The sequence below is a fragment of the Corvus hawaiiensis genome, chromosome 20, assembly GCF_020740725.1.
Source record: "Corvus hawaiiensis isolate bCorHaw1 chromosome 20, bCorHaw1.pri.cur, whole genome shotgun sequence".
NCBI classification, from domain to species: Eukaryota; Metazoa; Chordata; class Aves; order Passeriformes; family Corvidae; genus Corvus; species Corvus hawaiiensis.
This window is the reverse complement of record NC_063232.1, coordinates 70,544-93,270: the sequence shown is the minus strand read 5'-3', so window position 1 is coordinate 93,270 and position 22,727 is coordinate 70,544. Positions and strand designations below refer to the sequence as shown.

Sequence of the window (22,727 nt, the reverse complement as noted above, 5' to 3'; positions counted from 1 at the left end):
CCTGTAAACACAAAACTTTCCAGCCTACCTTCTCAGCTTCTCTAAGAGCAATGGTTCTTCATGGTCTGTGTTCATATCTTAAGCAGAAATTGTGGGTTTGGCAAGGTAATTAAGACTTCCTTGATGTTTAGTCGCTCAAGGTAACTATTTGTTCCTACAAATGAGCCTAAATTCAGAACCCCCCTAAAAAATGGAAGTAATAACACATTTTTCTGGATGAAAATATCTGTTTTTCAGAAACGAGGCCTGGAACAGCTAGAATCCTGTGCCATGGACTCTGGAATTGAAGTCATGTTGTTGGCTCTTTCACTCATTTTAGTTCAAGCCCAACAGACGACGATTAGCACAGTTTACCCTCTACTTGTATTTATCTCAATAAGCTATCCTTGAAACGGAATGGAATTTTGAGGGGTTGGGGAAAATGGAACAAATTTGACAGTTCATTTGTCATTTGTATGGATGTATAGAACTTAGGAGGGGGAAAAGAGAGAGGCAGGTTTACGCTGATGTGCTGGGAGATGGTATAGCAGAGATTGCAACGTGATTTACAGATAGCAAGTTTGAAAGGTAGGGTTATTCCTGGATGACTGGTATACAGCCCAGAATGGCAGTCCTCTCACAGAACCCCAAGTCTTATGTATAACTTAGGCAAGCAGGTTATGCATAACTTGTTTTTCTATTTGTTGGGGAGAAAAGGGGCAGTCCCCTTACAACTGAATTCAGACAAAGAAACTTGAAATTGTAGGTGTTCTTTCAGTCTATAGTTTTATTAAGTGCATACTTTTAAATATTGTCAGTGAGAAGGTTCTATCTGGTGACAAATGTTTATATTTCTTATTGCTGCCTTGTAAAGATTCAAAAATGTACAATAATGAATTTCTTAATATGAAATAAGGAGCAAGATTTCTACAACTGCTATAGATTTTGATGTGAGCTGGTTTTTAAAATATTAAAACAGATTAGCCACTTAAATAAAACCTTCCTTGCCTTTAAACAAACAGTGTCACTGATTTTTCTTACCAGTGATTTGGTAAATATTGGATCATCATTGTACATGCCCTAGTAGCTGGTGGAAACATAAATAGAGGGTATTTGATCTGTCTGAAATAATACTTAGATTGGAGGTCAACTTTTCACAAAACTCCAACCCTCCTTCCTTTTCAAAAGTCATAGAAGAAGGTATTTCACTAATGAGACAACATTTTTGTGAAAGCTTTATAGAAGTAGTTTCAGGACATGAAAAGAATAATTTGGAGAAACTATACTTTTCTATAGTTCCACATAGAAAAGTTGTTTAAAAACCCTAAAAAACAGCCCACAAAACACACACAAACACTACATCAAGAAATAACATAAGCTAAAATTCTCAGTCCTCTGAAAGTCTAGAAGTTTTCAGGCTGGAAGGGTTGCTTTCATGTTTCCAGGCCTCATTAACTGTTTCAATGTTTTAAAATTGTTTAGTTTGACAATAAAAAGAAGAAAAATTGCAACCAAGTTTAAAATCAATACTTATACATAAATCATAACTGAATGCTTTTCATATTTATACCTGATACCATTAAAATTTTAGTAACACTGGAACTACTAAGTCACAAGCACATCTTAAAAATTATCAAGTAGAGCAAAGTTTCCCAAATCAGTCTTTCATTTGAAGGTTCATTTTAGAGTGAACATAATCGGAGAAGTCTGCACAAAGCTTACCATGGAAAACAGCCCTGCTGTTGAATTCTATAAACTTGATGTCTTTGCTTTAGTTTGAAAGACTAAACTTTGTTATACTGAATGAACTACCAAAAATGGCTTGTCAAATGAATGTTAATTTTTTTTTAAAGTCATTAGAAGCAAGATACAGGTATCAAATGCTAAGTATACATAATCAAAATACTTCCACTGTGATATTAGCTAATAACAGTAGTTGCAAGAGGTTACATTAATTGTAGTAACAAATTTCTATGTGTAACTAAAAGACAGATTAGCACAAAAGCAATGTTTAACTCAACTGCCAAGATGCTATCTAAAGCAGCAGTAAGAAATGACAAAGTTGCTCTTTGATTTGTCTGGAACCAAACTACCTAAGATAGGATTAGTTAGGCTAATCTTTAAGGCCATGTAGTAAGAGTCCTAATATGGCTGTTCTTGTGGCATGAGTGACTGCACAGAAGCCCGTTGCTTTGGAATGGCAGTTCTGCCTAGAACTCAAAGAAGCCACTACTGTTTTATTAACTTCCAGCTAATACAATGAATAACTTCTAGTGTGCTAATAACAAAAAAAAAAAAAAAAAAAAAAAAAGAAAAAAAAGTTAGGCTTTCAAAATAATAGACCAATCTTTTTCACATGAAAAGTACTTATGCTAAAACTCATGGCCACTGGATACCAGTTAAAACACTAATACTAATATTACCTAGGATTACCCTTCATAAGTCTGTGGCCCTTGCTTTGGCCATTCTTACTGGCCAGTTCAGCATCAGTTTCTAAGTACTTACTGCCTCATGAAAGTCACTTTCAAGATGAACCATCTCCCTCATCTCAGCGGGAGATAACACACTGTAGTTGGTACCATTTTGATTCTTTACTTGAAAAGAGAAAGCAAGGGAAGTGCTGAGCTGCTTCATGAAAAAAAAATATATAAAGTGTAATGGCTCATTTAAGAGTATAGAGTGCATCCTTTCAGGTGCTATACAGACCTCTCCTTTATATGTGCTCATAAACTTGGAAACATGAAAAAATAGCTACAGCCATCTCTGTCTAGGTACCAAGTGCTTGATGGAGTTTCTTTGCTTGCCTTCTGATAGCTTGAGATGATTTCAGGGATCGATGTATAGAGTGTGAGTTTTGTGCCATTAGACAGTAGTTTGATATTGCTTGTTGCCTGCAGAAGAACAACAGGACTGCCATTAGCAGCATGAAGTCAGTAGAGCTAATCAACTGGTTGTCACACAAATTGCTGGAAAACAGATGGGAGAAAGGAAGACGTCTGGTACACTTTCACTGTGTAACTGTTCTAAACGCTAGCAAGAAAGTATTTTGTTATCTTCAATGAACATAAATGGCAGTACACAAATTAAGTACTGCAATATTTTAACTAGCAACAGGAGCATTTCTTGTGATATAACCTAATTCATTAAAATGCAAAACATTAGAACAGTACATGGAATTGGAAACAATCCTTTGAGATCAAGGTTTGCTGCATCATGAAAAAAATGAAAAGGGAGCGCTAACATTAAAACTCATGGCAATTGGATACCAGAACAGAAAATCTCATGCAAGACTAAAGGCACCTCCAAAAAAGTTCATTTCACAACTATTCCAGTAGGCAACTAGGCAGTGACAGAGCACGTTGTATGTATCTGCATATTCAGGAGAACTGTACCAAATTAGTGGAAGCAGTACAGATCACAGCTTAAAGCATCAGTCGAGTATTTGAGACTGCTCTCATTTTTCTTGAAAAGTTACAGCAAAGTGTCTTGCACCCATCTTCATTGCTAAAATAGAACATAGTATTCAGGACATACCTTTCCCTTTAACAAAAAGAACACTTCCAACATAATGGGTGAAGATATTAATGTCACATTCATTTGGGTACAATTGCTGTGTTTAAAAACGTCACCAATACAGTTATGAGCTGCTGTTAATTGTGATAGCATGGATTCAACTGCTACGAAAATTCAAGGCATGGAAAAAAAAGGCTGTAAAATCAGACAGCTCAGGATAATGGTTGATTCTCTCATGCTTTGTGATCATTAGTAACCAGTGAGAACTAAACTTGAATGACAAAAACATTAGTACCAGTAGTTTTCTGGTCTGGGGTGAGAAAAGCTGATGTTTGCATAGGAGATTCATTGTGAACCCACAAGGACTCACTAGTCCACAATGTAGAGGTGAAGTTTTACAACTGCACAATGATCTGCTGTACCAGAGACAGCCACAGTGAATATGAAGGAAGAATTCTGTGGTTTGGCATAATACTGCCTTAAAGCAGCATGAGTTGATAAACCTCTCTCTCTCTAAACAGCAGGTTTTCTCCCCACAGATGCATGCAGGCATAGACAAGGTAAGTGAACAACTACTTTACCTGGTTGCTACTATCTTCAGTTACGAATGAGAGAAACTGTCATATCGCTAGCAGATGGGAGAATATTAGGAGTGACATTTAGTGAACTTTCAAAGGATATGATAAAATTAACTTGATACAAGCTTTAACCTATAGGTATCTAGACATGGTCCCATTGGTAAAAATTTTTGCAATTATCTGGGATGTTAAGCCCTTAACTCTTTGTAGGTAAAGTACTTGATGCTAAACTCCCTAGAGCGTTTGAGGTGCTTGACATTTAGTTATTGAATGCTTGACATGAAGTGTCCTAAGAGAGGAAGAAGTTTAGGGAATCACCCTGTGACAAGACTTCTGACCTTTAATTTTTACTCTCTTAATATGTCTAATTCAGAATGGCATAACCTTCACAAATACAGCAGCCTATCACCTTATGGATTAACCAAGGTGTTTTATAAGAGGCTGCTTCATCTGGGTACCATGGACTGTTTGCTAACATAATGCTACCTAATAAAAGGATTTTTCTTATAGATGTGCAGACATCAGTGACTGTGTCAGTACACTGGAATTTTCCCAGCTCCTCCCCCAGCCTGGACTGGCACCTCTTTTAGACAAGAGTGAGGGAGGTACTCTTCTCACACAAGGTCAAAGGTAGGCTCTTGCTGCTAAAAATCTGACTTCCACAACAAGGAAACTGAAGACAAGGAGAGCATTTGACAGGTTTTAGAAGCTGCAAATCCAACTGCAGATTTAATCTTCCCAGGTATCTTGAAGGAAAAACGGATGTACTACGTTACACCTGAAAAAGTTCTGCAACTATTCCTCATCCTGAGTTACAGGGACTACTTGGCCTGCAATTGGCTATGTTCAGGTGGGAGGTAACCTGTGCCAAAAGTTGAAGGACACTTAACATTATTTACCTCTCCTCTTTCACAATGGCGTCATCGAGTGCTTGGGAGATACGCTTCAACTGGCAAATCCCTGAGGAGACCAGTTCCAACTCGCAGTCAAACTCTCTGTAAACAGAATGGTCATTGCTAAAGATCAAACAGGACAGGCTGACTAGGCGACACTACTCAAGCCTCCATCCCTGCAGTACCACTCTTGTTACCTCTAGACTTTACCCAGAGAAGTTTAGGGCAGTGGCAGGGTTAGGGTTAGGGTCTTAATGCCATTGGCCAACTGCTTCATATCTCCATTCATCCCCCAGACAGCTACCTTCCAACTCAGACACAGGATTCAGATTCACGAGGCTTGGATTCAACTTCTAGCTTTAACCTTTCTTGCGACTTTTACCAAAAGAAAAACCTATGGGCACATTATTAAGTATTTCCCTAGCTCACAACCCTTGATCTAATTTGTGTTTGTTCTTTGAGGCAAGAATCTGTCTACGTTCTATAAAGAACTCAGCATAAGCAGAGCAATTCCTGGTATCTTCGCAAGACAAATAGCAGCTTTGGAAAAGATACAGTGAAATAGGAGTGAGATACATACAGAGCATTTGCCTTTGCCCAGCAAAGAACTCAGGTATGTCTCTAGCATCTGATGGGCACTGGTGCTGAGAAACAGTGCAAACTTACCCAGTGGGAGAGTGATTTTTTAAAAGTTCCTGTCAGCAAAAAATTACTTTTTTATGTTTCAGCTTTATGCAGAGCTCAGTCCCTGTCTATACAGGGAGCTGGAACTACTTCCTTAACTATTCGAGCAGCACACCCCTTCAGGAGAATAGGACAGTAAACTGCACACCTTGCCTTTCACTTTACCAGATATTCTAATCAGAGTAATTAAAAAAAAAAAAAAAGACTTACAAAAGAATGTAACTTACATCTTCCTGCTGGAAGGAGCAGGTGATGAATAAGGGCTCTTCAGTGCTGCTGCTCTTCTTGATCTCCGGAGAGAGACAGCATTTTTACCAAGCCAGGATGAGAAATCCCTCCATTCTCTATGTTCTGACACCCTTGTTGGCCCAAGCAAGGCCCTTTTGCTGGACCTTGGAGTGCCTTTGGAACTGGCTGCTGGAGTAACACTCTTACAGCAAGGTGTAGTACTTCCTTTTTTGGTAGAACTGGTCGCACAGCCTCTGCTGATGGATTCAGCTGGAAAGGTCACCATTGAGCGTACTGGGCTTTGGCAAGACTTCTGTATTTTCTGAAAGAAGCATTAGACATGTTAGGCTAAATGAACTCAATTAGCCTAGAGTTTGGAACCAGGAAGACTAGGAACATTTGGGCTGAATGCCTAGCTTCCATTCTTGTATCAGGTTTCAACTAACATGAATGCATCTCAACCTCTGTACTCATTTGCATTGTAGGAGTCACTTGCTTCCCTAACGCCTGGCACTCATCAAGGACTTCAGAGCAGGCATTGGGACAAACCTCCTGCTGCTCTTATGCTGGAAGAAGTCAAGCTCCCCAACACAGAACTCATGCATTTAAAAATCTGAGGTCTCCAACAAAGGGAAGTGCAATCTCAAATCTGCTACCCTGCTACCTTGTAGCAGGTTTTGTCAGTCTAAATTTAGATCAACTATAATGAAGAACATGCTAGTATATAGTATGGGTACAGGAGAATAAATAAAAGAAAAAAAAATCCAAAGTGCTGCACGTTTCTCAGTAACAATTCTTTGCAAGTGATGGCAATCTCTACAACTTCCTCCGTGTGAAGGCTGCTCTGCCATACATGATTAAATACAGTAGGGGAAAAGCTTTTATTTCATAATAAAATAAAATGTTTTCACCTTGCTCCATGTTCAGCTAGATCCATAATTTGCCTGCCTATACTTTAGGAGAAGATATTAAAGATTTTAAAAGTTAGTAGTTGTCTCATAGCTACTAAGTCGTGCAAGTGCATGGGAATGGACTCTCTGGCATACAGCACTCAGTACAGATTTCAGAAATCTTAGTACTGGAGTTGAAGCCAAAACTAAACTCTATCCATGTTCCACTGCAAAGGCAAAGTACCTGGGACACTGTTCCAAAAGCATATTTTGCTGTTCTTTTAATAGTCTGGAGAGTTTGGCATCTCTGTCTTGGTTCCAGACTTTCCCTAGTTGGGGTTTTATGAAAATTCAGCTCTAGTCGCTTTAATGGTACCCGTTTCCTTAGAGACATGCGAATGGTATTGAGAGAACTCAGAGAGGCCCTTCTCTTGAATTTGTCAGGCACAGGGCTCTCATTCTCATTGAGGTCAGCTAGGAGCTGGTGTTTCCGCCAGGCCACTGTTGCTTTGACATTTTGAAGCACAGATGCCATCTTGTTCCAGTTCTTGGTCAGCCTTATTTCTAAACAATCAAAATGAAAGCAAAGCTTAGACAGAACAAGGTACAAAGCAGTGTAAAAAAAAGAGAAATGGAAACTGTGGCACAATATATTTGGTTACACTTGCCTGAAACAAGAAAACCAGAGCTGAGCAGACTTTTACTTGGAGGCTTGAAAGAGAACAGGATTGATTTCTACAGCTGTTTAGGCTTGTGCAAATCCATAAAGAAGCCTTGTACTGCAATTCCACTGCTAATTTGAGAGGTAGAATGCTCTATGAGTGCAATTTTTTTGTTTGTGTCTCAGATCAAGATCTGGTATTCCCAAATTTTTGCCTTCTTTATCAAAAACAACCTTCCACTGCGAGACAAGTTTACGCAGCTGCTGTTGTCTCCTGCTGTACTTGCTAGCTGAAGGCTCCTGCTTCAGTCACAGTTATGATCGTGGAAACGTAAGTCCTGAAACAGACAGGATTATTACTGGTAGAAGGTTTTGGTGGGAAGGGCTAAAATGCCAGTTACCTAAATCCCATATGACAATTCAAACATATGTACACATATACTTTCAATTCTTGATTTTCACTTGCTAGCAAATATGATTCAGGTGAAACGTCCCGAGAGAGCCACTGCCGTCCTGCGGTTACAATGATCAAACGGGTATCGCACAGGACAGCGCGCTGCTCTAGTTCTTTTGGAAGCCACAGCTGTCTGCGGTAGCCCCCGGCCGGGCCCCTGGACACGCCCGGGCCCGGGCCCAGGCCTCGTCCGATCCGATCCGAGCCGCTCTCGCCGCAGGGACCCCGCTCTGCTGGCACTGCCCGTGCTCCCCGCCGCCAGCCGCGGCAGACCCGCCGTGCCGCCACATCGGGGTAACGAGACACGGTGGCGCCGGGCGGGCCCAGCTAGTGCCGTTATTGCACCCACCGGGATGATAGAAACAAGTGCGAAAAGTACCGCCAAGGCCGGAGGAGACGGGCTGGGGACAAGCGGGCCGCGACCGGGCCGCGCGGGTTAGTACTCACTCAGTGCACCGGGCGGGCGCGGGCGCGGGAGCGGGAGCGGGAGCGGGAGCGGGACCGAGCTGCCGCCTTCCTCCGGGAGCTGCCGTGGGCGCCGCCACCACGTTCGAACGCCGCCCCGCCCCCTCCGAGCCCCCGGATTGGCGCCGCCGCCGCCGCCGCCCGCCACAATTGGCCGGGCCCCGCGCACGCGCGGCTGCCGTTACTCGGCCTGGCGCGCGCGTGGCCGCCGCGGGTGAGGGGGCGCGTCCCGGGCCCGCAGCGGCTGCGCTGCCCCCCCCGCCGGCCTGCTGCCTTTGCGGACCTCGGCGCAGAGATCCGCGTCAGCTGAGCGGTAAAAGGACTCGGGCTGGGTTGCCCACTTGGGTATCCAAGCCGCAGCTCCTGTTACTTCTGGTAATTATCGGCCAAAGTCTTAGAAGGTTTTTGTTTGTTTGCTTTTACTCCACGGGCTTCTGCAGCTCTTGCTGGAGGCGACAGCTGGTGTAACTGTCCTTGTGGGACCGTAAACCATCCGGGATGCCCTCTGAAGCAGATCGGGCAGCAAAGAGGGCCAAGTGTAGCGGATGTATTTATTCAGCCGCGGGTGATTTTGTTTTGATTTGGATTTTTTTCTTACTCGAGAGGCAAACAAGACATGCAAAGCATTCATTTCTCTTTATATGACTTCTACCTGAAAAAAATTGCTCTAGAAAGAGCTATAGCAGCATCTGGTTTTTTCCAGAGATTTGTTTTCCCCCCACCAAGTTAAACTCAGAGCTGACAGCTAAAGACACCTCCTTAGCTAAGACTTAAAGTGATGAGGAAGCCAACCCAGTAACGCTGCAGGATACCTCTTGAATCTCACCACTGGCTTACAAACATACTTTTTACGAATTCCTAAGAGCTCTGGTTTTAAAAAAGTTCCACGTGATGGTGTTTGTACCCTTTTGTATTCACACACTAAAAATGATGAGTATAGTGTAATAAACACCCTTTATTAACAGATGTGTTTCTATGTATTGCAGCCCTATATGCTGTTCTGCTTTCCTCTGTCCATTGACTTTCAGGGCTTCCAGGTAGCTGAAGTGTTAGCCCGCTTCTCCTGTGTCCTCCCGGCCCTCAATCTCTATAGCAAAAGTTTCAGGTTCTTCTCGCTAGCAAACTGGAGCTTCAGCTACCATATTTGAAGACTTGGCTTGGATTTTTGGACATTGATCTAGAGATCTCCTAAATGACTGATGGTTCTGCAAAACAAAGAGCTCTTCTTGGGGATACTAAATACGAGAGAGAGAGAGAGAGTCGGGTGGTAATCAGACCACGCGCTCAGTTTCTAAGGGTTGTCTTGATAGCTGGGGATTTGGATTGGCACTTTGAATGGCAAGAGTGGGCAGAGGAATCCCTAAGAACAGAAACGGTGCTAATTGAAAAGAGTGTGTGTACAGGCAGAGAGATTCTGTGTGACATAAGAACCATAGGCCAAAAGGCAAACAGCAGACTGAAGCTGAACTGGGCTGTCAGCCTGACCTTTCGTGCCCATTTATAAAATTAAAGCAGAAATATCTGAGCCTTCGTAGTTGTAAACAGACTCTTATGGATCTGCATGTTTTCTTCTTCTTATGGTGCATTTCTTGTTTCCATCCATTTCAACTTTTTTTATCCAGCAGAATATCACGTGCAAAGTAGAAAAGGTAGACTGTTTGGAGATTGGCATATTGTACTTTTGAGTTGGCTCTTCCTGTAGTCCTGTCAGACAAGAAGCCTAGATTTCTGGGGTAGACCATTAGAAAGTATCACTTGATGTTTTTCCAGTTTCACCCCCAAAAGCCAAGGAATGATTTTTCAAGCAGACATGATTAAGACACGTGTATTACAGGGAAGGGCAGTAAATACATCCTGAATTTTAGCCTCTGCAAAGGTACTAGCAAAACACTAGCTTTCCATGGCCATGCTTATTATACTCAACAGGGATTTTACCTGAATCTAAGGCAGGGTACTAATTGTCATGGAATGGTACCCCAGAAGGCTAGGAAAAGTCATTAGTGCTAATTTTGCACTGATGGTCCAGTTCAAATGTATACAGCACAAAGAACTGAGTACTTTTAAACACTAGGCAACAGAGCACCAACCATGATCTATTAACTGCAGCTGATGCTAACCAAAGGCTTCTTACAGTGTGGCTGCTGTAGCAGCAGTTGATACCCCATCACTGTTTAGCTAAACTGAAGGTGAAGGCCAAAAAGTTAAAAGATGTGTCCTATGCTTGTACTGTGATTGTTCTTCACTCTTTGTTTTTTTCTTTTGGTTTAGGTAAGACTATAGTTTAGACTCAAGAGCTTTGACTCTGACAGCTAGAGTACAGAGGCAAAGAAAAGATTGTTTTGATTGTGAAGAAGCAAACTTTCATCCATTTGTTTAGAAGCCTATTATGTTGGGATTGGCAAGAAATCGACCCACAGCTTTCTGCATGTAGGTTTGACTCAAGACCCAGAAGAGAAGTCCTCTCAATGGAAGATGACAGTGAACCCGAACAAAGCTCCTGGGCCTATCTACCTGATGTCTGTCTGAGGCATGTCTTCCATTGGTTAGATGACAGGGACAGATCTCGAGCTGCCTTGGTCTGTAAAAAATGGAGTTGCGCCATGTACTCTGGATCTCTCTGGAGATGCAGAACCATCACCTTCTATGGCCAGCCATCAAGGGCACGCACACTGGAGTTTCAAAGTGCACTGTGGTATACCAAAAAATTTGGCAAGTATTTGAAGCACCTTGAGATTAAGTTATCGAATCCTTACAATACTCCCTTTATCAAAAAATTTCAAGTGATTATGAGAGGTCTTCTTTCACACCTGGGTAAGTGTAATAGTCACCTAGTATCCCTGAGCATCAAGTACCTAGAATTAGACTGCTTGATCTGGAAAAATGTGGTTAGGGCTCAGTTTATCAAGAACTTAGCTGCCTTCCTGAAAAGAATGAGCAATCAGCTTGATTATCTTAACTTAAAAGGAGCAAGAATAACTTTGGAAGAAGGCTGTGAGCTTCTGAATTCTCTGAGCAGCTTGACAAATAGAAGCTTTATATCTGAAATCAATATTGAGGATTTCTTCAGTCTCCACCTTTCTGTCTACAGCAGTGCCTTGTTCCACCAAACTATGTCGAAGTTCCACAGCCTGACCATCCTGACTTTCAATTATAACTGCATCTCTGATGAACTGCTGGACATCCTGCGGGAGCACAGCTCTCATTCCCTGTGCACCTTGAATATTAAGTGTCATATCCATGACCCTCATGGGCAAGTGGTCTCAGGAATGGCATGGGCAAACCTGGCAAAGAGAGCCCCAAAACTGAACGTGAACTTCTTCTTTGAAAGAGTCATGAAGCATGATCACCTAGCTAGGATCCTGCTAGTGGAGATCCCAGTTAGGAGCATCAGCCTACGGAGCTGTTATTTTAGTGACCCAGACTGGACGATGAGACCTACCCTCACCAACCTTCTCCCAGCTTACTGGCATGGTCTGCAGGTAAGGGAAACAATAGGGACACCCTACTGCAGTATCACAAAGCTAAGCAAAATAATCATGTAGGCCTTCTGCATAATAGCAGTTAGCAATAGAAGTTCCTGACTGCTTCAGTTTTACGTTCAGGGGGCAGTTTTCATAAGTGAGTCGTTTCAGTGTTTCAGCTATAGTGTGTTGATGAAATTATCCTTGTCCATTTATAACCCACCATGATGCTATCAGGCCGCTCTATTTTGGCAATGCATAAATGTCGTACAGCACATCTAAATTAACTAGTGCCCGTGTCAAAGCCCTTTGGTGTCACAAGGGGTGTGTCACCAAAGGTTTGCCACAGCTGACCCACATAAGTGAGCATCAGGTCTTTGCATGCCAGAGGGAAACACGTGGCCTTACACCTGATGGTTGCTGACAGCTTTCTGTAAGTCCTGTTGCATTGCCGAGTTTCCAGTAAACACCAGAGATCTGTAAAGCTTTCTAGAAACCATCATTGGCTCTACTCTTGTCTCTGGGATAATTTTCAGGATGTCAGATAAGATCATGGCATGACTGTGGGTGCAGCATTTTCTAATGAATGCCCAAGGGATCAACCCATCTTAACAGGAAAGTGATTTACTGTAGCACATACATTGTTGTCATAATGCAAAACAAATTCTCAGCTAATGTCAAGGTACAAAATTGATCTGGTGACACTTGCTTTTGTTGGTTAACTTAGAAAACTATTTGTTGAATTCTAGTTACTGCACTCAACATCTGTTCAGTAGTACTAACTGTGTTCATTCTTTTTCAAGAAATTAACACTTGAATTGAACAATGACCATGAGTTGCTGGACAATGAGCTGCTACAGCTTATCTTATCATGCAAGAGGTTGTTTTTTCTGAAAGTCTGGGCATTTCTAAGTGCCAGCTTTATGGAGAGGCTGCTACAAAACCGTGCAGAAAGGAAATGCGTTTTGACTACCATAAAGGTAAGACTGTGCTTCAAAACTCCCATTTCCATTCTTGCTCCTATACCCAAAGGTCTCCGTGCCCAGGCAAAGGTCACTTACAGAAATGTTAATATAACTATCTTCCCTATGTTATGCCTTAGTACTAAAGAGCTTGGGAACCACTCATAGAAATGGGGCTTTCCAATCTACTTAGCCACATATAGATACTATAGAAGTTTAATATGATGTCCAAAAAAATCCAGAAGCCCTTCCTAGACTGGCATTCCCTCTGTCACCTCTAGTTCAAGCCCTCTCCCACTTCTAGGGTTTCTCAGTCACCTCTCAGGCTCAGTGCTTATGTCTGTGCTTAAACCAAGGAAGGTGGACTGAATCCCACTAAATAGCAAAAAGATGTAAGCACATCACACCCTTTAGGGATCCTGTGTTGAACTGGGGCCAGGCCACGACTGTAGCTGGTGTAAACCATGCTGACATGCTACTTTGTGTGCTACAGTCTGAGTTCAGTAGGTCCTCACAGATCTGCGCAGATCCCAGGGATGCAGCAGTTCTGGGTGGTAAAAAGAACCTTGCTCTTCCTGTCTGAGTCAGCACAGGCAGACAGCCAGGACAACCACAAAACCACAGCTAAAAGACAAAGAGTAAATTTGTTTCCCTTCCTTTGCTCACCGAGGGATCCCCAAAGCAGCCCCCAGGTGGACACACACAAGTGGAGATGTAAGCACAGTTAAACTCGGTCCATGCCAGAGGGTCACTGGCTGGTCTTATCAAGGGCTGTTCCCATCTGCAAGATCACCTGAATGATTTACAATCCTCCTCGCTAGTCTTCCACTATTTAACCCATTCCTCGCAACACCTCCCAAAAATTCTTTGGCAGGAGATGATGTTTTCAGTCAGTTGGGGGTGGGAAGAGAGTAAAGCTCAAGATTCTCTTCAAATTCAAGGAATTTTGCTTCTCTAGATTCCTTCTTAGTCACAGATGCTTCTTGTTGCCACGAGCTTTAATGGGCCAAGCTCCCTGTATCTGAGAGACATTACTGCTGTTTGTGCATACAGGTCAGGATTTATACAGCCCAAGATGACAGCACTGAGGAGGAGCAGCTGTTGGCTGATATTTACAGGAAGTTCAAGTACCTGATTGACTCAGAACTTAATTATTTTGTCATTACCTACCCAATGGTGTAAACTACAGGGAGAGAAGAACACCCAGTGACATCTGCATTATCGGATCCTTCGGAGGGCTTTGGTAAGGTATTTGAATCTTGACAGCAATGCCTCTGAAAGGGAGTTATCATTCCAGCAAGAGAGAGGCAAGGGACGATTTTAAACTCCATGCATTAAAATGTTGGACTTGGGAACTGGACTCCTTTGTCTCCAGCACCATTTATTCTTGCCCTTGCTTTGTTTTTCCTTGCCAGAACCAAAGGAAGCAGTGATCCCTTTTGCACCCTTACAGGCATCTCTGTTGAAAATAAGACCCTCCTCTTTTTTCAGCACTTCTCGTTGTAGAGCTTCAAACACTTTACCCTTGAAGCCTATCTCATTGTGTCCATTTTACGAATAGGGAAACTGAGACCTGGGGTGAGGAAGTGATTCTCCCAAAGTCAGCCTTGACTTGATCTTGATTCAGATGCAGACAGATGTACTATCTAGTGTATCAGCTAGTTAAGCTAGTTAAGGCCTATTAAGTTTGTCATGCTGCCTAGTTCTTAGCAGCAGATGCTAAGATAAAAACAAAACATAGCATGGCTAGTCCTGAGAGACATCCCTCCCACTTGCCCAGCTCTCCAACAAGTGATTTATGAGGATATTCCTGCTCTAGCTTCCACAGAGTCCTCTTTTGACACATTTCAGTAGCAAAAGATATCATTGGTTACACATGAGAGAAACATGGAAGAAGAGGCATTTCTCATTATTCTGGAATTTTATTGCCAAGTGGAAGATTTCATCAAATGTTTTAGAGCATAGATAGCTGTGAAACAGATAGCTGTAAGTACTAGGTCTGTTTTAATTACCTTGCACAACTAGACAGCATTGAGCCAAGCCAATAAATTTGGAAGTTTGTAAATAAAATTTCAGCAGGAGCTGGTTCTTTGGAGCACAATCCCCCAGTATGATGACTTCAGTAATTGTTTATGTAAAGAGACTCTCTCATTTGCATGCACAGCACTTCATCAATGTACAGTGTATTCTCCTTGACCTTGATCTCTTCCTCCAAGGAAAGCTGTCGGCAGCTCAGGCGTTTCAGCTCTGTCTCAGCCTGTGCCAATGCATCCTTTAATCTAATAGGGAAAATAGAGGCAGCCATTAGTTGAAAACACATGAATAGGTTTTTTTTTCTTATATGGGTTAGGAATTCTGAGCAAGAAAAAAGAAAGATGGAAAGGGATTCATGGAGACAATATCCATGCAACTTCCCTTAAAGTGTCCTGCCCTTAAGAGAAAAGCAACTCCCAACTTTTCAGGGAGAATAGCTGGGACCCGTTGTTACTCTGACACATTAAATTAACCCAGTAATCTATACCACAGATTTTCCTCTTGCATAATTTCCACTCACCTTTGAATATTTTTGGTAATCTCTTGAACTTCATTCATCAGGCTGCAATGCACTGTGTCATAGCACAGTTCCACATTGGGGCGATGGTTTCTTGCTTCCAAGCGGGTTTGAGCCACTTTTACAGGTCCTTCTTTATCAGCAATTGCTTTCTTTAAGGCTGCAATGTTCTTCTCCTGTGAGGCAGTCTCATCCATTACCTTAACAAATCCAACAACGAAATTCTGCACACCACCTCTTACAATGTGTGAGATCATCATCATCATCATCATCATCATCATCATCATCATCATCATCTTTAATAGTTGTAACAATCACAGTAACACTCATTATGTTGTTAGTTCATCAAACGATATTTTGCAAAACTTAGCCAGGCGTATGATTCTGTCATTGGAAAGCAGATGACACTGTTCTGGGTGAACCCAGAAATTTATGCTCAGCAATTAATTTTTAATATTAATACTCAGTTTTCATGTGTCAAATTTTGAGCACATTGACCCTGCTTTTATCAATTATCAGGCTCTTATATCACAATCCTGAAAAAGCTATAGGAGCCCCTTGCAACTAAAAATCACAAGGAAAATCCTCACTTTACTGATGGCTACAACAACATTTAGATTGAATAAGTGACTCCAGAAATGAATCTCTGTGGTGGTGCACACAGAACCAAGAAAAAAAAAAAATCTAAGATGACTTTTACGGAGGAGGGAGAAGGGAACAAAAAGGAACACGTGGCAGATAAATGCTACCCACTGGACTGGGAAAACCAGTAGATAACTCAAGCCCAGTGCTTCCACTTTTTCACTGACTGTCCCCTATGACTTACCATTGCAAGAAATGTCTCTAGCTTGTGCTTGGCATCCTTGACTTCCTTCACCCTATTTCTAAAAGCAACATTCACCATCTCACATTGCTTGCACATGTCATTTGCCGTCTGTGAGAGAATGCTATCGATAAGCGCCTTCAGTGCCAAAGAATTGTTTCTTTGCTTGTCAGCCTTTTCAACATTTATGTTTGAGAAATCTATCCAGTCCTCAGGGCTAACAAAACTGAAAGAGATTCAAAATAAAAGGTCACCAACAGACAGCAGCAGGCCCTCTATGACTTCATAAATCTGTAATTATGCCACAAAATCAAGAACAAAGCAGTACTTTTAACTGCATGTCCCAGTAAGCGCCACTTGTCCTGGGAATTCTACAGATACAAAATAAAGGCTCTGTCACAATAATTTTGTAATGAAGTAGATGAGAGTCAGATGAAAACAAATTCGCTAGAGTCATAGAGCAACTTTGCTATAACTTTCTTTTCCCCTGGCGACGGATTAAGTTATTGTGGGGGGAAACACACATAATAGCCAGTACTTCTTAGAACATCTTTCATTAATAAAGCTGTTACTATTCACAGCAGATAGCTATTTACACAACACAGTCACTTATTCTCTCACACAGTTCACCTGTGCGACACTTAGAGTACCTGCCTGGAGCTATAGTTGAGAAGCCCAGCCCCAACTGTATCTCCAGAATTAGAGGGTCATCCTTGCTGTGGCTTGCAGGTGAGTGTTTGGAAAGTTCCTCAGAGGGTTCATTCCTTGTTTAATTGGGTGGCTATATAAAGTTGTACTTGTCATTTGCACACAGCAGGCAACACCATTCTGGGTGTGGTCTGAGTTACACAACCTGTTGTTGATGCACGCCAACGTGATGGCAGCAAGAGCTGTCAGTCTTGTGTTACAAGTTTGCCAGTTGTTCCATAGCAAGAGTGACTTCCTGAGGCTCTCACACACATTGCTTTCTCAGCATGGTTCCTCTTTTCAGCCCATTTTTCTGTGGTAGCTATTTTTCCATTTAAACCTTTCACACTAACTAACCCATGCAGAAGGGGCACATTTGACAGGTTAATGACTGAGTCAGAAACTGATTCCACACCTCAGGTGTCCCAGTCCAGCATTCTCCCCACTGGGACACTCTGGGAGAGGAAAGAAGTTAAGGGCAGTAAATCTATTCTGTGTTTAAACAATACGTGAAATTCTTCCTTAGCTAATGGCGAACTTCAAAAACTTCTACTAAACTGGAGTTCACTGGGAGCATAATTATTGTGATACAAAAAAGTGATGGACAGAAGTATAAGAAACAGTTGACGAAAAGATAAAGCCTGTTTTACACAAAACTAATCTTGCTGTTACTGGGACAGCCCACATTATCTGTATAATTATCATATGTTTGTTGAACTAAAGAACCACTTACTTTCCTTCCAGTTTCATTGCATTGTCAGCATATATGATATGAGGAGTGTCGTTTGTCAAGCTAGCACAGTAATCATCAATCGTCAAAGCTGTGAATTTGTCCTTCAGATCCATTTCCAGGTTGTATTTTGCTGAACGGTTTCGTCTAGGAGAAGAAACAACCAAACTCTTAAGACAAAGTGTAGACACTCACAGGTGTCCTTAATATGCATGCATACATGCATTAGGTAATTCAAATGCTGTTATGGAAATATTAGCGTATGAACTCTTAGTTGTCAAGTCACAAACTCTACAGCATGAAGCTGCCTTTCTATAAATTGATGGTACAATTCACATTGAAATTAAAGGCACAGGACTGAATCACGTGAAGACCAAGGATCAAGTGCAAGTACTTTGTATTCTACATGCAGAGCATCTCACCATTACTGATTGGCCTCCTGCAACTGTTTAGCATTGAAGATAATTTAGGACCTGTGCTCAGCCTGACCCTACAACTTCTCAGTATTGCGGCTGTCTTAACTTTCATCTAATTAGTGTTCTATTGTGCCCTTTGCCTCTGCACCTGATTTGCTCATTGGTTTGTTCCAATGTACGTCCAAGTAAAGCAATAATCCCCTGGAGGACTTCAGCTTCCTTCAGTAGTTCCTGTTCCACTTCATCATGCACCAAGTCAATCCCAACTCTCCTCTGCCTAAATAAAAAAAGGAAAAACCATCAACCACATTGTTCAAATGCTTGCATCTAACAGCTTTCCCCAGTGTATGAACACCTAAATCAGACTGTGACTCCACTGCAAAGAGAGTCAGGCCTTTAGTTTGCAGTCTTTTTTTTTTTTTATTTGTTAAAGGTTCATTACCTAGATTTTTTTTTTTCTCTCCTTGAATGCTTTTCTTCTGAATCATCTCACCTGTACAGGAGACACTTTTGGGCAACGACAAGTGGCTCTTTGCAGCTCTCCAAAGCTCTCTCCAGCCTATTCTTGAAAGTCAACAATACGTCTGTCTCATGAACAATTTGTTCTAGCCTGTTATCTAGTTCTTGCTTCCAGAATTTTATTTCTTCCCGTCTCTGTTCTGTAGAATCAAAATAACAAACGCGTATTAATACAGGCCCATTTTATGAGCAAGAGGACTGTAGCTCAGATCTTAGATATGGCTAAAAATAGACTTATTCTACAGTGGAGTGCCTATAGTGCTGTGGGCTGTGTGGAAACAGTTTTGCAACCCCATGTCAGGAGGTTTGGTTAAAATAGCTTTTTGTGTGTTTTGTAATAAAAATAAAGAGTTTGCCTCAAAATATTGTATAAAATATTTTTGATTTTTCCATGACATCAACAAGCATGGCATTGACACATACTCCTGTTCATTACCAACTAGTTTGTTAAGTCTGTCTTAAACATATAGCTCAAATAATGCATCTTGACCCTTGTAGAAGACATGGGATTACCTATTTTCTTATTGACATCGCTTTGGGTTTTTTGAGTTGTCTTTTCGATTTCATCCACCAGCCTCCAACTCTCAGCTGTCACACATTCTGACCTGGATTTCTGGGACTCTGTACTGGCACGCTGCATCCTGTTTGCAGTGTACCATTCTGAGGGATGAAATTTAGATGTATCTTGCAACAGTCTGGCCATTGTTATTTGGAAGGTTTCTGGATATAATGCAGGTTAGTTCTTGTAATGTGGAACCTGAAAACAGAAATAGCATTACATTTAGCTGCAGAAGCAGGAAGGGGAGAAGACGGGTCCATGCGGATGAGAAATATTTTGTTCTTTTTACCTGCAAAATGACACTGATATGAAAATAATAGATGTCTTGCTCAAAGTTCCCCAAGTCTTTGCTGATGTGTAGGGAAGAATGTGCTGATGTGTTTGGAGTGGGAGAGTGAAGAAACAGAAGAATTTGTGAGTGGAGTTTAGGAGGAGAGAAGTGGAACTGACAGGAAAAGATGGACTATGCAATAGGAAGAAGGGAAAGGAGACCTGTGGAGGAGGCTGGAATAACTAAACAAGCAACCACAGAAAACAAGAGAAAAAGTGAACAAATATAAAAGGTAAATAGCTTCCCAGATGTTGGAGAAGTAAACACCTTTCAAGAATATGGCTGGAGAGATGGATAAAATCTAGATTGTAAAAAGAAATGGAATAATAGAATTCTTAAGGTTGGAAAAGGCCACTAAGATCATTGAGTCCAGCTGTTAATGCAGCGTGGCTGTGTTCACCACTAAACCATATCCTCAAGTGCCAAATCGGCATGCCTTTTGAACATATCCAGGGATGGAAATTCCACCACTTCCTAGGGCAGCCTGTTCCAATGCCTGATTAGGCAATTTTTTTCTAATGATGATTAGGAAAAAAAAAACAAAAAAAAAAACCACAACCAAAAAAACCCCAACACAACCCAACTGACCAAAAACCCCACGACCACACAACACAACAAAAGAAAACAAAAAACCAAAAAAAACCAAACCCCAAACCAAAACAGGACCTGAAAAGCTGAAGGCGGAACTTCAGCAGGCAAATGAGGAAATGGGAAAGTCCGGAAAGGACTAAAATAGAACAAAGAACAAAGCATACCGGGACACTTGTTTAATGGAGGGAGAAACCAATGCCCTGAATTTTTGCAAAGCAGTTTGATTATCTATTTTCCTATTCTTGCAGTATGCTCATCCAGTATTCCCGAGACAGCTCCTGAGCCCAAATGCCCACAACTGCTCCTCAGCAACACACAGCTCTGCCCACATTCCATTCAGCACAGCTACCCTTAACTCAACTTCCTTCTTCCTCCCACACCTCTCGACTGATACTTCTCCTCGACTGAGCTTGTTCTCTGTACATTATTTTTTGATAGTTTCCAGAGCTTCTGACAGTAATTCTGAATTGATTTGTTGTAGAAATGCATAAGGATTGTGAAAGCAAACAAGAAGTGTGTTAAGTACCTAGCTATCTAAAATGTCAGTCATAAAATACCCTTAGTAGTATACTCCATCTCTGTGTCAACAATATTCTTTCCTGGGAGAGAAGATATTGGAAGCCAGACAGAAGAGATGAAGGAGATAAAAAGCATGACATCAGATGGTGCTATAGTTTAGATCAGAGCAGAGTTTCTCAGAGTGAAACCCAACAACGTTCAAAAAGATCACAAAATGATAAAGAAGCAACGTTGGTCAGAAAGAAGCAGAGCTGGTCCTGGACAGAAAAGCGGGAAACAACTGCAATTGTTAGCTGCGAAAACAATGCAGTGACAGCTAGAAAGCTGCTAATTATCTTCCTTCTCTTTCAAACAGTGGTCATTAAAACTGGTAACTACAGTGCCTTTCATGCCAGCTGACATGTAAACAGAAATGCGCAAGTATTCTGGAAGGGCAAAAAAGGACTTTCAGCTGAAGAAACACTGTCTTACAGAAAAATGCAGGTATTTCAGAGCTAGCCAAAGAAAAATACAGGCTTCAGAAGACAGGTTTAACGCTAGAACTGAAGCCATTAGCCTGAGAGAAGGAGGCCTTAGAGATTCAAGAAGCAACAGAGACTGGGGTGCAAGGTAAGCAAGGAAAATGAGCAATATATGCTAACGCATGTAGGAAAGCTGCAGTCACAGACACTCAGCATGCTCCTGATGCACATGGAAGAGCAAAACTGTGACTAGGCTGAACAGTGATCAGAATCAATTACAAAGACTGCTACTGAGGCAGACCTGTAGATGAATTTATATGGCACTGCACACATGAAGTCTGCAACTATTTGCACAAAAGGGCAGTGCTTCTATGGACTGTCCCTTGATTTGTACATTCAGGCCCCCCTTGGTCTAGGTAGACTTTTTTTTCCCTGATGGATTTTTTACCAGGTTATCTACATTGCATAGTAAAATGCGTTAGTTAAAAACAGTATTTTTTTCCCCCCACATGAACAGGTGGAGCAGGAACTGGAACCCTTTCCATAATAACTGAAAATTTTCCAATGGCTTCGGTGGATCTGAACGCACAGCTGGTTTGAACAGAGGTTTACTTTGGCTCGCATGAGTCACAGAGTATGGATCAGGCTGCATATTAGTTGTCTTCTGCAAAATTTTATCATCTCTATTCCCAGTAACATTCCAAGGCATTTAGAAATACTGGCAAATTTGAAAGGGATGACCAAATGATTCACAATGAATTGTTGAGATATCTGAATAGCAGTTGAGAACAATGAATGTCATGTTTCTGAAAACGTGCTCAGTCACCTTGAAAGCAGAGGAACCCCCCAGTGATGGCTCTCCACGACATTATTTTGAGACCGGTGGTGTAGGAGATTAGGGACAGGCGTTCGGAAGATATCGCGTTGTGCGGGACAGGTAAAACCCCTCCTCTCTACAGGTAATACCTGACCAGAAGGAAGTGACGCCGTAAACCCAGGTTATTTAACCCTGTGTAACCCATGAATAAACGCCATTTGCCGTCCACCAAATTGGTGTCTGGGAGCTGATGGCCCGAACGACCTGAGGTGGTCGTCGTACCGTTCCTGAACCAGGTCGCTACGCCTCCGAGAGGCAACACGGTGGGACTTCATGCCGTTTTGTTCTGAAAGCCCAGTATGTCATGCTGTCCTGTCCCAGAGTGTAGCGACACCGCCACAAAGTAATTAAAGCTACAAACCTCAAATCCGTTCCTCAGTGTCTGCTACCGTAAAACACAACTTCCTTTTAAACCGTTAATACGAAATTTACAACTGATCCTGCAATATGAATTATACGACAGGAGAAAGCTTTCGTTTTAGCTCAGGTGGTTTTCTCTACCGACTTACAGAGGTAGAAAAGGGCTCCGCAGCCGCCGGAGCTGCGCGCAGCGGACGCTCCCCCCGCGCCCCGCCCCGCCCGGGCCGCCGCTCGCAGCCGCTGTAACGGGTCCGAGGGGCGGGGGGCTGAGTCCTCGTGCTGCGGAGGCTCTGCCGGGTGGGCAGGCAGCGGCACCGCCTTTCCACACCACGTGTAAGCGCCCAGTTACAGCTGGATGAAAAAGTAAGTCCTCTTCTGCACAGCAGTAGGGGTAAACTAACACCAGCTCGCTTACCACATTCCACTCTAAAGCCTTTAAAAAGGATTTTACAAAGGATGTCTAACCTAAATCGTTCTATGATTCTATGATTTCAGCTTTATCAGATTGCTCAGAGCCAAGGCCAAACTGACCCGG

General features: G+C 42.2%; 3 protein-coding genes across 8 annotated transcripts; 1 reads left to right on the top strand and 2 right to left on the bottom strand.

Annotated features, from left to right (window-relative positions):
• Positions 1–2,258: 2,258 nt before the first annotated feature.
• Positions 2,259–8,454, bottom strand: PIMREG (PICALM interacting mitotic regulator). Of its 3 annotated transcripts, none has more exons than XM_048324459.1 (7): positions 8,328–8,454; positions 7,434–7,764; positions 7,010–7,329; positions 5,875–6,197; positions 4,970–5,065; positions 4,074–4,120; positions 2,788–2,870 (listed from the first exon to the last, which is right to left on the bottom strand). In XM_048324459.1, exons 3-6 carry the CDS (start codon positions 7,298–7,300, stop codon positions 4,090–4,092), a joined length of 741 nt encoding a protein of 246 aa, XP_048180416.1. In that variant the 5' UTR covers positions 7,301–7,329; positions 7,434–7,764; positions 8,328–8,454; the 3' UTR covers positions 2,788–2,870; positions 4,074–4,089. The 3 variants fall into 3 exon arrangements, with proteins under 3 accessions (XP_048180414.1, XP_048180416.1, XP_048180417.1); XM_048324460.1 differs by lacking the exon at positions 2,788–2,870 and adding an exon at positions 2,902–2,945; XM_048324457.1 differs by lacking the exon at positions 4,074–4,120 and having other exon boundaries at positions 2,259–2,870; positions 8,328–8,453.
• A 2,048-nt stretch (positions 8,455–10,502) lies between these two features.
• Positions 10,503–14,264, top strand: FBXO39 (F-box protein 39). The gene is made up of 3 exons (XM_048324487.1): positions 10,503–11,824; positions 12,610–12,786; positions 13,822–14,264. Exons 1-3 carry the CDS (start codon positions 10,811–10,813, stop codon positions 13,948–13,950), a joined length of 1,320 nt encoding a protein of 439 aa, XP_048180444.1. The 5' UTR covers positions 10,503–10,810; the 3' UTR covers positions 13,951–14,264.
• Positions 14,265–14,670: 406 nt separating this feature from the next.
• Positions 14,671–22,413, bottom strand: TEKT1 (tektin 1). Of its 4 annotated transcripts, none has more exons than XM_048324490.1 (8): positions 22,342–22,413; positions 19,008–19,251; positions 18,469–18,634; positions 18,124–18,252; positions 17,563–17,706; positions 16,146–16,368; positions 15,323–15,519; positions 14,671–15,047 (listed from the first exon to the last, which is right to left on the bottom strand). In XM_048324490.1, the coding sequence occupies exons 2-8, from the start codon at positions 19,195–19,197 to the stop codon at positions 14,888–14,890; spliced, it is 1,209 nt and encodes a 402-aa protein (XP_048180447.1). In that variant the 5' UTR covers positions 19,198–19,251; positions 22,342–22,413; the 3' UTR covers positions 14,671–14,887. The 4 variants fall into 4 exon arrangements, with proteins under 4 accessions (XP_048180447.1, XP_048180448.1, XP_048180446.1 ...); XM_048324491.1 differs by lacking the exon at positions 22,342–22,413 and adding an exon at positions 22,194–22,335; XM_048324489.1 differs by lacking the exon at positions 22,342–22,413 and adding an exon at positions 21,782–21,931.
• Positions 22,414–22,727: the final 314 nt, after the last annotated feature.

Excerpts from the sequence above, each read along its gene's own strand:
- PIMREG (XM_048324457.1), bottom strand. The coding sequence starts at position 7,300 with ATGGCATCTGTGCTTCAAAATGTCAAAGCAACAGTGGCCTGGCGGAAA. Across the intron at positions 6,198-7,009 it reads CTTTTGGAACAGTGTCCCAG|AAAATACAGAAGTCTTGCCA; the intron begins GTACTTTGCCTT and ends TGCTTCTTTCAG. Across the intron at positions 5,066-5,874 it reads GCTCCTTCCAGCAGGAAGAT|AGAGTTTGACTGCGAGTTGG; the intron begins GTAAGTTACATT and ends TTCTGTTTACAG.
- FBXO39 (XM_048324487.1), top strand. The coding sequence starts at position 10,811 with ATGGAAGATGACAGTGAACCCGAACAAAGCTCCTGGGCCTATCTACCT. Across the intron at positions 11,825-12,609 it reads CTTACTGGCATGGTCTGCAG|AAATTAACACTTGAATTGAA; the intron begins GTAAGGGAAACA and ends TTCTTTTTCAAG. Across the intron at positions 12,787-13,821 it reads GCGTTTTGACTACCATAAAG|GTCAGGATTTATACAGCCCA; the intron begins GTAAGACTGTGC and ends TTGTGCATACAG.
- TEKT1 (XM_048324490.1), bottom strand. The coding sequence starts at position 19,197 with ATGGCCAGACTGTTGCAAGATACATCTAAATTTCATCCCTCAGAATGG. Across the intron at positions 18,635-19,007 it reads CGATGTCAATAAGAAAATAG|AACAGAGACGGGAAGAAATA; the intron begins GTAATCCCATGT and ends TTGATTCTACAG. Across the intron at positions 17,707-18,123 it reads CAAACCAATGAGCAAATCAG|ACGAAACCGTTCAGCAAAAT; the intron begins GTGCAGAGGCAA and ends TTCTTCTCCTAG.